Raw genomic sequence first — 11,537 nt, 5'->3', positions numbered from 1 at the left:
GAAATCCCTGCATTCAAAGTAGTCATCTTAAACAGAGTTGTGCTTTGAGCTAAATACAAGTGTCCTCATGCTTACATGATAACGTTGAACAGATATAATGTTGGAAAACTTTTTGTCATCTTAATAAAACATTGGATATTCCTAAAATGTGCATAATATTTCTGCAGCCATTGGGGGAGGGGGACTATTTTTGGAGGTAGTCGTATAGTAAACAAATTTTGAACCTGATTCTGGCCTGATGATGTTTGGTGATGGGTGATGCCATAAGGTCCCACTAAGAGTTAAACACTCACCAAAGGCATTTTTGCATTGGAACATTTTCTGAGCTCTTCTCATCGGCGATTACTGTTGTAAAACATGTTGTTTCCCTTAGTATTGACCAGTGGGTGTATTTTATGATGCTCTGTTTGATTCAACCATGCTTATATCTAATGGCATTTTACAGAGAACGTTTAAAAAATAATTTAACAGAAATCACGTCGTACCACAAGCAACAGCTCTAGATTTGGAAATTTTACCTTGAAAAAACGAGTGGGGTTAGGTTCTCTCCCTTATGGATCTCCACTGTTGTTATTGACAAGGTTGGCATCAGAAGTCCCACCCCTTCCTGATTTTGATTGGTAAGTTATCAAAAGGATATTGGTGAGTGTGGTGGTGTTCCAAAAGTTGAACTATTTTCTACTAATAGCACATGCGCAGAAACAGCTGATGCTGATGCTGAGGGCACTTTTACATCGAGGATGCTGAGAGCTGAAAATGCTGAACTGATGCTGCTGGTGCAAGAAAACTGCGTAAGTGGACATCAAATAGCATCATGCTGTAAAGATTCAAAAATCCAACCAATACATCCCGATTTTTTTACCCTCTGAACTATTTCCCCTGTTTTCTACTTCTTGAGTATTCATTTTTAGTGCTAAGTGCTTTTAGAGATGATAACATAACAGAAAACCTGTGCAGTGTTTAAAGAGCAAACATCACTTTTATTGAACACTTAACATGTCTGCAGCTAAAAGTCTAGATGTATCTTCAATCCATGACCCTGTTAAAACACAACACACAAAAACACAACCCTCCATATTCTAACAGTCCATTCATGTAACAAAAAGGCAGCCATGTGAAAGTTGTTACATATAACTACATATTAAATCAGTCGTATTGTGACAGATGAGAGGCAGAGACAAAGAAGAAATCATTGATGATATTATACCCTTAAATCCCCCCCACACCCAGACAAACAAACAGCAAGGACAGAAGTCTTTACATTTGCCTGTATCTGTCCAAAACATCAGTCATTATAATAATAATAATAATAATAAATGCAAATGTAAAACATATATAAATAATATGTGGGAAAAAACAAAATCAAAACAGCTCATATATACATCAGTGAGTTATACAGAACACTACACAGCTTTAACATTTATAAAACACCAGCCAAGTACATGGAAAATACAAAAGTTTAGCATTTAGTGGTTAAAATTTAACTTTTTCAAAAGTCACTCAAGCTAACTATTCTTCACTTTTTATTTTTATTTTTATAATTGTTATTTCTTTAATTAGGAATCAAAGACGTGTTGAAAAAGAGAAACACAAATTTCACTCCATCAACAGATCAAAGGTAAAAAATTATAATAAAACATTTGAAAAAGGAGGCTAAGTGTAAGTTAACATTGCTTCATACTCATTCATTCATTCTTTAAGTCATCATTCATTCACGTCAGTCCCTCTCTGTTCTTCAGTTACCAGCAAATTATGGGTGTTATCTCTTTCAAGCACTAAACCAATCAGATTTAGCCTCAATATATATCTACCAATCAGCCTGCTGCTACCAAAAATTCTAACTGTTCCCCTGTGTTCCTCGTTCTAGCTCCAGCGCCTCATCTCACCTTGCATCCTTCCTTCACCACCACCACCACCAGTGTCCAGACTCCCTAGGGAAGTATCCTATCCTGCTCTCGACCTCACTACCTCTTTGAGTGCATGACGACATGACGATGGAGTCTAATCCTCAAAGACACTGACACATTTGTCACACTTTTTAAACTTGTAAAATGAATGATGGTTCACTCACAATGAAGCCTCTCCGGATTGAAATCATGTCTCTGAGACATGTGTTGTCAGCTGACCCAATAAAGGATAAAATAGACAAATATATCAGCCGTGTGTTCAAGCTGTGACATGCTTACTTTGTTCAACATTGAAAGTAAGGAAATTACTTTAAAGGTTAATCTAAAGAGAACCTTATTTTTGAAGAATGAGTATAAGACTGTTGGTCTTAAAGAGGACTTCGTTGGGGTATAGGTTTTTAAAAAAAAGCCTTTTTAAACTGAAGCTGAAATATTTAGGTGAAGTGGAAATGTTGAGGATAAAGTTGAAATGTCAGCAATAAAGTAACACTTTCACTTTTTGTGCCAGAAATAAAAATGATAATAATTAATTAACTTATAAATAAATCAACCCAACATTCAATTTGAATATGCAAAAATAATATAATAATAAAACTAATATTTTGACTGAATGTTCCTTTTCTGATCTGTTTGAATGCCAGGCACAGATACTGACAGTTTGACTTCATTACCCACAAAATCCTGATTATAACAGACGCTCCTGTCTATTTTCTTCTCTGATCTTCTTCAACACAGTCTTGTGCAGTATTATGGGAGATATAAACACAGTAACATTATATCAGACACACAGTATGTTATATACAACCTGCCCAGAGCAAGTTATTTGAAAACTGATGAGTTGAAGAAAAGTTCATCATCCACACTGAAGATCTGATGTTTCATCTTCAGGCTTTGTTGACTCAAAGGTCAGTTTCCTCCGATGAAGAAACAACATCCAGTCTGTAAAACTCTGAAATAAACTAACATCCACAGTTCTCCTGCTGTGGGGAGTTGTGTTTAGTGACTGAGGCCTCCATGAGTATATCTTGCATACCCGTTTTCAGGATACAGAGAGAGCTCGTCTGTGCTGTCCAGTCCGTTGTTAATATCTGAAAAAAGAAAACAGTTCATAAATATTAAATATTTGTATGAACAAACAAATAAACAAGATTTGATAGAATTTTATAATGCAGCACATGTCTGAGCACTATATCAGATGGCATTCAGATACTTTAACATGCAACATCTGCATTAAGAGTTTTAAGATGTCAAACTTTAGCGCCCCCAAGTGGTGGAATCATCAAGCCCTTTTCAAGCCCCTTATCCACTTCTTTTTTGTTTCAAATTGTCTGCACCCTCCGACCTCAGATTACTTTCAGGCAACCAATGAGAGCCTCATTATCACAGCATCCCTGCCCACTCAGATCACTACATGGGTATTGAGGCTGGAAACTGAGAGGCTGCAGATCTTGCACAGAGGCTTAACGTGATGTTCTTTTACAAATGCTCAATATACATGTTTAATTCTTAAAGCATAACCAAAAAGTGGTATGAGTTTAATTAGGCAAATAATTTTAGTTTTGTGTTATTGAAAGACATAGTGGAAGAAAAAGGGAGGCACAATAGAATGAAAAAAAGCACTTGTCTTGAAGAGAGACGATTAGGAGAAAAGAGAAGACAGGGGAAGAGTTTTTTTTATCTGTTGTGAATGTTGCATTTACAGTCTCATCATAATATGATAAAACTGACTTTTGTTTTGAAGGGACCACTTATGAAAATTCTCCAGCACCTGACTCAGCTGTTCTTCTAACTGCTCAAATGGTGTTCTGCAGCAGATGTGTGGTGAACCACAGAGCACACTCTTTTACACAGGACTTCAACCAGATCCGTGTCCTGTCTGTCTCCAATCCACTGTGGTTTGTCTCTGTGCGCTCTTGTCTGTTAACACCCACAGGTTGCGTTTTTGGAAAGCAGCACGGAGCAGGACCGTCGGACATCTGGAGTCATGTGAACAAAGTTTTCCCGCGGTAGTCACAGAATCAAAATTTGTCCTCCTCCTCTCCTCTTCCGTGTTGTCTTTATAGTCCTCTGAAAACCTCTGACTTGATGACTTAAGGCCGGCCTCCGCTCTAAATGACATTTTGTTGTCATAGTTAAGTTAAAAATGATCTAACAATAACAAAGAATGTTTTTTATTCTGAAAATTACCCAGGTTTTTATTTTGTTTTGGTGCCTGACTTCCTGACCCGCTCCATCTGCTCTGTGCTGAATTGATGCGTCATGCTCCAGCATCTGGCAAAAATAGAAGTCTTGCGTATCTGATTTGTTGCGTTCCGACCTGCCGGATCAGAGACGCAGCCAGAACACAACGGAGCGGATCCAGCAGGGGTTAACAGATTGACTAGAATAGAAATCTATCAGATCCGGTGCTGTGATGGATCGGAGACGGACCGGAGACGGATCTGGTGGAATTTGGCCTTTAATTCTCAGCAAGGAGAAAATCCCAAGGTGTGTGTATTAAATTAAACCGCTTCTTCTAAAGGAAATATTATTTTGATTACAGTTAAATGTGCAAGAGTCAATTTCTGTATTTCTAACATGTTTATTTGCACAATTTGTGCATCCGGCTACAGCTTGAGTTATTTTTATTTCCAGGTGTGGATGTAGTAAAAGCTGCACCTGAGAATATGAGCTTCTCCTTCATGATGTTTACTTCCCGACTGGTCCGACGTGTCACTGCGCTCAGCATGATCTGCTCTGGGTTATAGTTCTGCATCCCGCTCATCTTCCACCTGTTACAGCACACACACACAGAAAACCATCAACAAAAACCACATGGAGGCTATGATTCTGTATGCCTGGACAGCTGCTCACACACAGCTTGTTTAAGGCAGGCATTGTGCACCTTTGTTTCTAATCACTGATCATTTCTTCAAAAAGAAAGGGATAGGTGTTGTTCCTGCTTCTGAAGCACATCTAAAACAGTAAAGCTGAGGATAAACACTTAACTGACATATTTGAACGAATTTGCTCAAAATGTTTGAGCAGTCAAAGTGAACTTACAACTCATAACCGGGGAATGCTAATAGTGACAGAGTCTGTTGTTTTTGAGTGATAAGACTCAGACACACATTAAAAGCACATACATGTAATGGTATGTACACAGATACACAAGACACAAACAAGTACAGTGGAAGAGTTGAAGGAAACAGCCTCGGGGTGTCGGGCAGAAAAAAGCACAAGGACAAACGAGGAGGCAGGAACAAAGGCCGAGGCAGATGCAGCAGTTACCTGATCATATGATAGCTGACAGACGCCGGGGGGCAGCAGAGGAAGGACGCATGCAGATCAGGCAGAGTGCAGGACACAGTAAAAATGTCAGGGGAGAGAAAGAGGAAGAGAGGACAGAGAGGACACAGAGAGGTTAGAGCACAGAGGAGAAACATGACGACAGAAGACATGAAAAAAGGAGAGTGCGCAGAGTGAAAATGTCAGAGGAGCAGCAGCAGAGTGAACAGGAACAGAGCTCAGATCAGCTGCAGTCAGACTCAGTGACAGGGCAGGCTCAGAAAACACGCCAACAAGTTCAGCCAATCTGCATTTCAAACCATTATTAACCCACTCATATGTTCTGAATGCTGCTCCTTACAGATAAGGAGCATATCTTTTTTCCAACGTAGAGATAAATAAAAAGAGATTCACTGTAATTCTACACCACATTATGCCAAACTGTGCGGATAAAAAGTGAAATTAATATTCCTGAATAAAACAAGAATCGGGAGCCCTGAATTTTGAGGATCAGATCTCCCAAATTTAATAAAAACATTTATTTCACTAGATTTGAGGAAACGGAACATCTAGATTGACTTTTCAATCTAGATGTTTCAATCTTTACTTATTTTCAAAAAAGGAATAGCTTAAATAAAATTAATCATCTTTGGGCTCTGAAAAACATTCACAATAAACATGACATCTTGTTATTTAATCATGTCCATGAGCCACGGTTTGTGTAACAGTAAAATTAATGAATACGCTCTTTTAAGGTTTGTTTACTTCATGTACTTCTTTAATTACATGTATGTTTTGATTACACCTCTAAAGAAGGTGCATTTTTAAAGTATTTTGGTGATAAGTAGGGATGCACCGATCCTACTTTTTAGGTCCCGATACCCATATCGATACCTGGGCTTTGGTATCTGCCAAGACCGATACTAGCCGATCCGACCCGGGTATTGATTTAACAATCTCTATTTCTTAATGTGAGGATAGAATCATGTTTTGGCAACTTCAGGCTTTTCTGACTTGATGGTGAACTGTACCTGGGTTCCAAGTGCTAAACCAGAGACTGAAATCCCTTCATTTAAAGGATCCAGAACAATTAAATCCAATAACCTGTCCGTTTTTTCACACTTTGAATCCATTAATAGAAGGTGTCTTGCTTCTTTGCAGTTCGCTACAGCTGACGTGTACTTCTTCCTTTGGGCTTCCATTATATTTTTCAGCGCAACTGCCATCCGTCGAAACATTAGCACTACACATGTTGCAAGTTTCCAGCTGAGTTGTTAGCAAAAGAAGCATGTGCTGATGATGTAGGAGATGCAAATGGCTGTTGTAAACACAGAAAAGCATAGAACTGAGATGAATAGATCTGCCATATGGATCGGCACTATATATCAGCCCTTTGTCACCGATATCCGATCTAGCTTTTTGAGTCCAATCTAGCCGATATCCGATACCAGGATTGGATCGGTGCATCCTTAGTGATAAGGCACCACAGAGTCTCATTTATTTCCAGCTGGGGAGAGATAAAGTCCACTTGATTGTACAGGTAGATGTCTGTATTCTAAAGCTCTCTGATTGGATCAATACTCTCTGTAAATATACATGTAAATATACAATGCAACAATTCTCCAAGCAGAATTCCATATTTCTATTTTTTTGTATTATTTAACTACTATTTTTTTAAATGAAAAAACTACCTCTGCCACTCACCACTGCACTGTATCATATTATTTTAGCCTGTACATATTAGTCATGCCTATTTGTTGTTATTTTGTATTTATAGCTGATGTTATTGTTATTATTTTTATTTTATTTTTATTTGTAGGTCTTATTCTTATGCCTTGTACAAAGAGAGCACAAGTCAAATTCCTTGTGTGTTCAAGCATACCTGGCCAATAAAGCTGATTCTGATTCTGATTCTGATTGGCCGAAAGAAAAACAGGTGACAGGATGGGAAAAGAAAACAGCAGACTTGTTGTTCTCTGTTTGTCAGTTTTAAGAGAAACCAAAACCCTGTATGCCTGTCCATCCTTTTCACTCACGCAGCCAACCATCTACAGCGAGACATCACAAACATGCTTTGAACAAAGCGTATCCATATACATTAATGATATCCAAGCTGGGAGGATGGACACGGTATGTATTAAATTAACTCGGTTGACAGGTGAGGTGTGTTGTCACAGTCTGCACTTACTTCTGATAACAGAAGATCCCTATGACTACAGAGAGGGAGACCAGATCTGAGGTGATCCAGATAAAGTTGTAAGCGTGATGGCTCTGCAAGAAAAGAGAGAGAGAAAGTCAGTTCACAGTTAAGCCAGTAGAGGTCACCATGAACAAACACGCCTCCTGAAGATAACACACGGCTCAGACTGAGACGAAACAGCTGCTTTTTACTTCTGCCCTCCTCCTTAAAATATGTCTCAGACTGTTTCCCATGATCCTCTCCTTCTGTGAAACCATGCTGAGTTAAAGTCTGCTCCCTCATACTTCTCTGCATCCTTGCCCTCCAGTCTCACTGAGCCCTTGTCAGTCTTTGTCCTCTCTCCTGCTGTCCTCTCATTGCGCTGCTTGACCTTGTCTGTGTCTTAGTGTGTATGTTTGTGTGTGTGCATGTGTGTGTGTGTGTGTGTGTGTGTGTGTGTGTGTGTGTGTGTGTGTGTGTGTGTGTGTGTGTGTGTGTGTGTGTGTGTGTGTGTGTGTGTGTGTGTGTGTGCTTTCAGATTAGAGAGGATAACTGTTTACCATGAGCCAGATGGGGTAAGGCACCTTTCGGAGGACTTGGGGGGCATCAGAGGACACAGAGTGCACCCCGCTGCACCACAATATGGAGTAAAGCCAGGGCTCATTCACCGGGTACACCATCACACTCACATTATTGGCCAGATACTCCCTGAGGAGAGGAAACATACAGTACATGTCATCACAACACTTGTATGACTGAGCTCCCAAGACACTGCTGTCCCAACACAGAGAGCACGCTCACTTCTTACTATGAACACATTATTCTAACCCCAGTTAGAACAGCTTCAGTTTTCTGTGTTTGGTTTGATTTATTTTTTCTCTGCACTCTTCTTCCCTCGCTCGTTTAACACCATTTCAACCTTCAGACTGGATTATAGATGTGGGGTCAATTGTGTCTGTTTGCAGCACAATCAGTCCAAATTTGATCTGAGGACACCCACCTCATTCTTTGGAAGTGGATTACAGTCTGAGTGTTAGAATGTTATTTAAGCATCGTCACACGAGGAGAAGTGAAGTACTGAATAATAGCATGACTCTTCTTTGATCACAGCATGCTGATATTCAGTATTAAATCATAACCTGAATGTTATAATGCTATTTCAAACTGTTATACAAGTGGTATGTAAAAATAAAAAGGAGTGGTCGACCAATATCAGTTTTTTAACGGCCGATACCGAAGCCAATAATTAAAGAGCAGATTGACCTTAGGCCAATATCATGGTTCTTATTTGTTTTCATTTGAGGAAAAAACAACAATAGAATACTAATAACATCCATTATTCCACAAACATTACAACCTAATATACATTTTTAACTGAGCCAGTAACATGTTTTAGTTGTTTTTTCAATCCACTAATGATATATCAGGACTCCTACACTCTGGAACAGCCTGCCAGAGGAGATCAGACTTGCAGTGTCAGTCCCGTGTTTTATGTCATTACTCAAGACACATTTTTACAGGAAAGCTTTTATTGTGTGATTTTATTTAATTTTAGCTCTGATTTTAAGGGTCTGTTTTATAAGTTTGTATGTTTTTAAGCTTTTATTTCATTTGATTTTTAATCGCTTCATTTTTCTTTGCACTTCTTCTTGTTTTTATTGCCCACTGTAAAGCACTTTGTTACTTGTATTGAAAATTGCTATATAAATAAACTATTATTATTATTATTATTATTATTATTATATAAAAATACATATTGTTATGCTTTAGATTTTAGATTATGACTGATATTATAAACTGCATTCCACTGTACACCTTAACATAATTATAATAAACTCCAGCAAGTAACTGCTTTGGATTTGATATTATGGGAGAAACCATCTAGGGGGACGTGAACATTGCTCCAAAGCAGCCTTGCTGAGGAGGTTGCCTGCAGTGTCTGCAGACATTATTTGTTAATTTGGCCTCATGAGCGCAGCGGGTATTAGCAGATGACAACTATTCAAAAGTGAAGATTGATCAGTCTATCTCTAGCAAAAAATAATACTCCAAAAAACAAACAATCATAGATTTTTAATTATTTGTGTTTATTTCATCTTTCTTATGACCAGGCTGTGTTAAATGCTTGATTTTGATTGGTCAGTACCCCTAAGTGTGTTACTTCTTGACCTGAAAGAGTTGCCCAGGACAACCTGATCACATATGTCTGTGAAAGGAGTCCGGCATATTTCACCTCTGCTTGTTGACACTGTGGCAAAAATGTTTGTTTTTAGTAATTTTTCGAAATCAGTAAACAACATGGAGGATTTTTTTTATTAATGCCGAGCACACACACTTTTCTGAAATAACATTTTTATACCAGGTCATCTTACTGACCTGTTGAAAATGAACACAGTTATTTTGGAGAGGTTCAAGTGTTTTGTTGTCACTGTCCCATTTTTGGAAACATGTTGCTGCGTCAAATTAATATATTTTTCATCAAACTTTAAAATGATTAATTTGAACATTTGATATGTTGTCTTTGCACTATTTTCAATGAAATATAGAGTTTAAAGGATTTGAAATCAGATAAACTGTTTTTTAATCTACATTTTACACAGTGTTTAAACTTTTGGGGATTTGTGGTTGTACTTCAATGAAGTTTCCACATCAGCTCCCTCTGATCTCCTTCATGACTTTGGGGCTCTGCTCTTACTCTATGTCTCCGTGGTTAGCCATGCTGTAGTGGAGGTTCAGGCTCGTGATTCCTCTCTGTCTTATCTCTTTGATTGACAGCTTCTCATTTGCACCCTGCTGCAGCCCTCGCACTCTCCCCCTGTCGGTGTCGGGGGTCCACGTCACCTGGCACAAACACATATGACAAGGAAAGACCCTGATCAGACAGACAGCAGCAGGTTCTTTATATGTAGAAATGCTACTCTTGTATGATAAGAAGTGCTGCTTGTAGAATAATTCATATTGAGATTAATTAGTAGATATAATGTGTAGATATAAACCCTGCTATATAATGATCAAATTAAAAAAAGGGAATGTTTGCAGCCTGATCAGTATTTTAAGCTGAACCAGTTTTTGAACTATCAGTGCATTTAGCCACCAGTGGCAGCTGATTTTGTTGTTATGATTAAATGTTTTTATAGGTCTACAAGCAGCACTTATAAATAATCAAAGTATTATTATAGTCGACCTACAGTCCTCACCCTCTTCTGGGAGATCCCTGCTTTCTGCACGGCCCACAGCGTGTCCATGAACCAGCTCCGGTGGCGGGGGTGCTCTGGTGGAGGCCTGCGTATGTCGAGAAGGGCAGAGCTGTTGGCCCTGGATGCCAGACGCAGCATTTCCACCAGACTGCAGACCGTCTGGTTGGCTATTCGTGTTCTGTCTCTACTCGTCAGGGTTGTTGCTGTCCAGTAGGGGTCACTCTAAAGGAGGGGGAACACAGCAAAGAGGCAGACATTGAGGGGGGAATTCACCAAGACTGCATAGAACCAACCACCAGCTGCATGTAGTTGTTAGCACCTGTGTTTGTTAATTGGTATTTTATTTTTCCAATGAATCTGAAATGCTTAAAAAGGGGCTCAATTTGCCCAAATGAATACGTAATGGATCACAGTGGCACTGTTTTCCCTACATTACCTGTGGGGCACCTAATTTTTTGCATGCGCTTCGTGAATCAAGACCATGGCTGTTTTTGAAACTGCCTACTATACTAGCAGTACGTAGTGATTTGGCTAAAATTCAATATGTAGTGTGTAGTATGTGAACAAGAGCAAAATCTGCAGTATGCCAAAACTCCCTGGATGTCTACTGATTCGGGAAAATTTCACAGTATGCATCGGACCAGTCTGCCTCGCGTACTGTTCCCCACAATGCACAGCGCTCGTTCTCTTAGTTTTTTGATGGGGGAATTTAGTTTTCAGGTGCTGTGAAAATTATTAAATTCCATATAAACCACTTCCTAACTTTTTAAATCAGAAGTGATGCTAAAGAAGCAGTTTCTCTATCAGCTTAGACGTTGTTTATTTCCGCATTCCTAAACCGGAAATTCAGTGACGTCTGACCCAGTGTACTGCAACACAGATCAAACAGAACAGTCATACTACATACTAATTTCAAACGCAGTATGTAGTAGGCAATACCTACTGGCTACTACATTAGTAGGTAGTGTGTAGCAGGCCGTTTCGCAA

The 11,537-nt window shown here is 39.0% G+C and overlaps 1 protein-coding gene across 2 annotated transcripts in view; it reads right to left on the bottom strand.

Annotated features, from left to right (window-relative positions):
• Positions 1-954: 954 nt before the first annotated feature.
• Positions 955-11,537, bottom strand: part of gdpd5a (glycerophosphodiester phosphodiesterase domain containing 5a) — a 48,069-nt gene continuing 37,486 nt past the window's right edge. The window contains exons 11-16 of one of the 2 annotated variants that reach the window (XM_034684610.1): positions 10,542-10,772; positions 10,049-10,194; positions 7,914-8,061; positions 7,363-7,445; positions 4,566-4,678; positions 955-2,995 (exon numbers count right to left, since the gene is read on the bottom strand). In XM_034684610.1, the coding sequence (XP_034540501.1) occupies positions 2,904-2,995; positions 4,566-4,678; positions 7,363-7,445; positions 7,914-8,061; positions 10,049-10,194; positions 10,542-10,772 (813 nt within the window). In that variant the 3' untranslated portion in view covers positions 955-2,903. The remainder of the gene's footprint in view (positions 2,996-4,565; positions 4,679-7,362; positions 7,446-7,913; positions 8,062-10,048; positions 10,195-10,541; positions 10,773-11,537) is intronic. The other variant, XM_034684611.1, reaches the window with a different exon arrangement.

The sequence above is a fragment of the Notolabrus celidotus genome, chromosome 5, assembly GCF_009762535.1.
Source record: "Notolabrus celidotus isolate fNotCel1 chromosome 5, fNotCel1.pri, whole genome shotgun sequence".
Lineage (NCBI taxonomy): Eukaryota > Metazoa > Chordata > Actinopteri > Labriformes > Labridae > Notolabrus > Notolabrus celidotus.
This window is presented reverse-complemented; position numbering and strand designations above follow the sequence as displayed.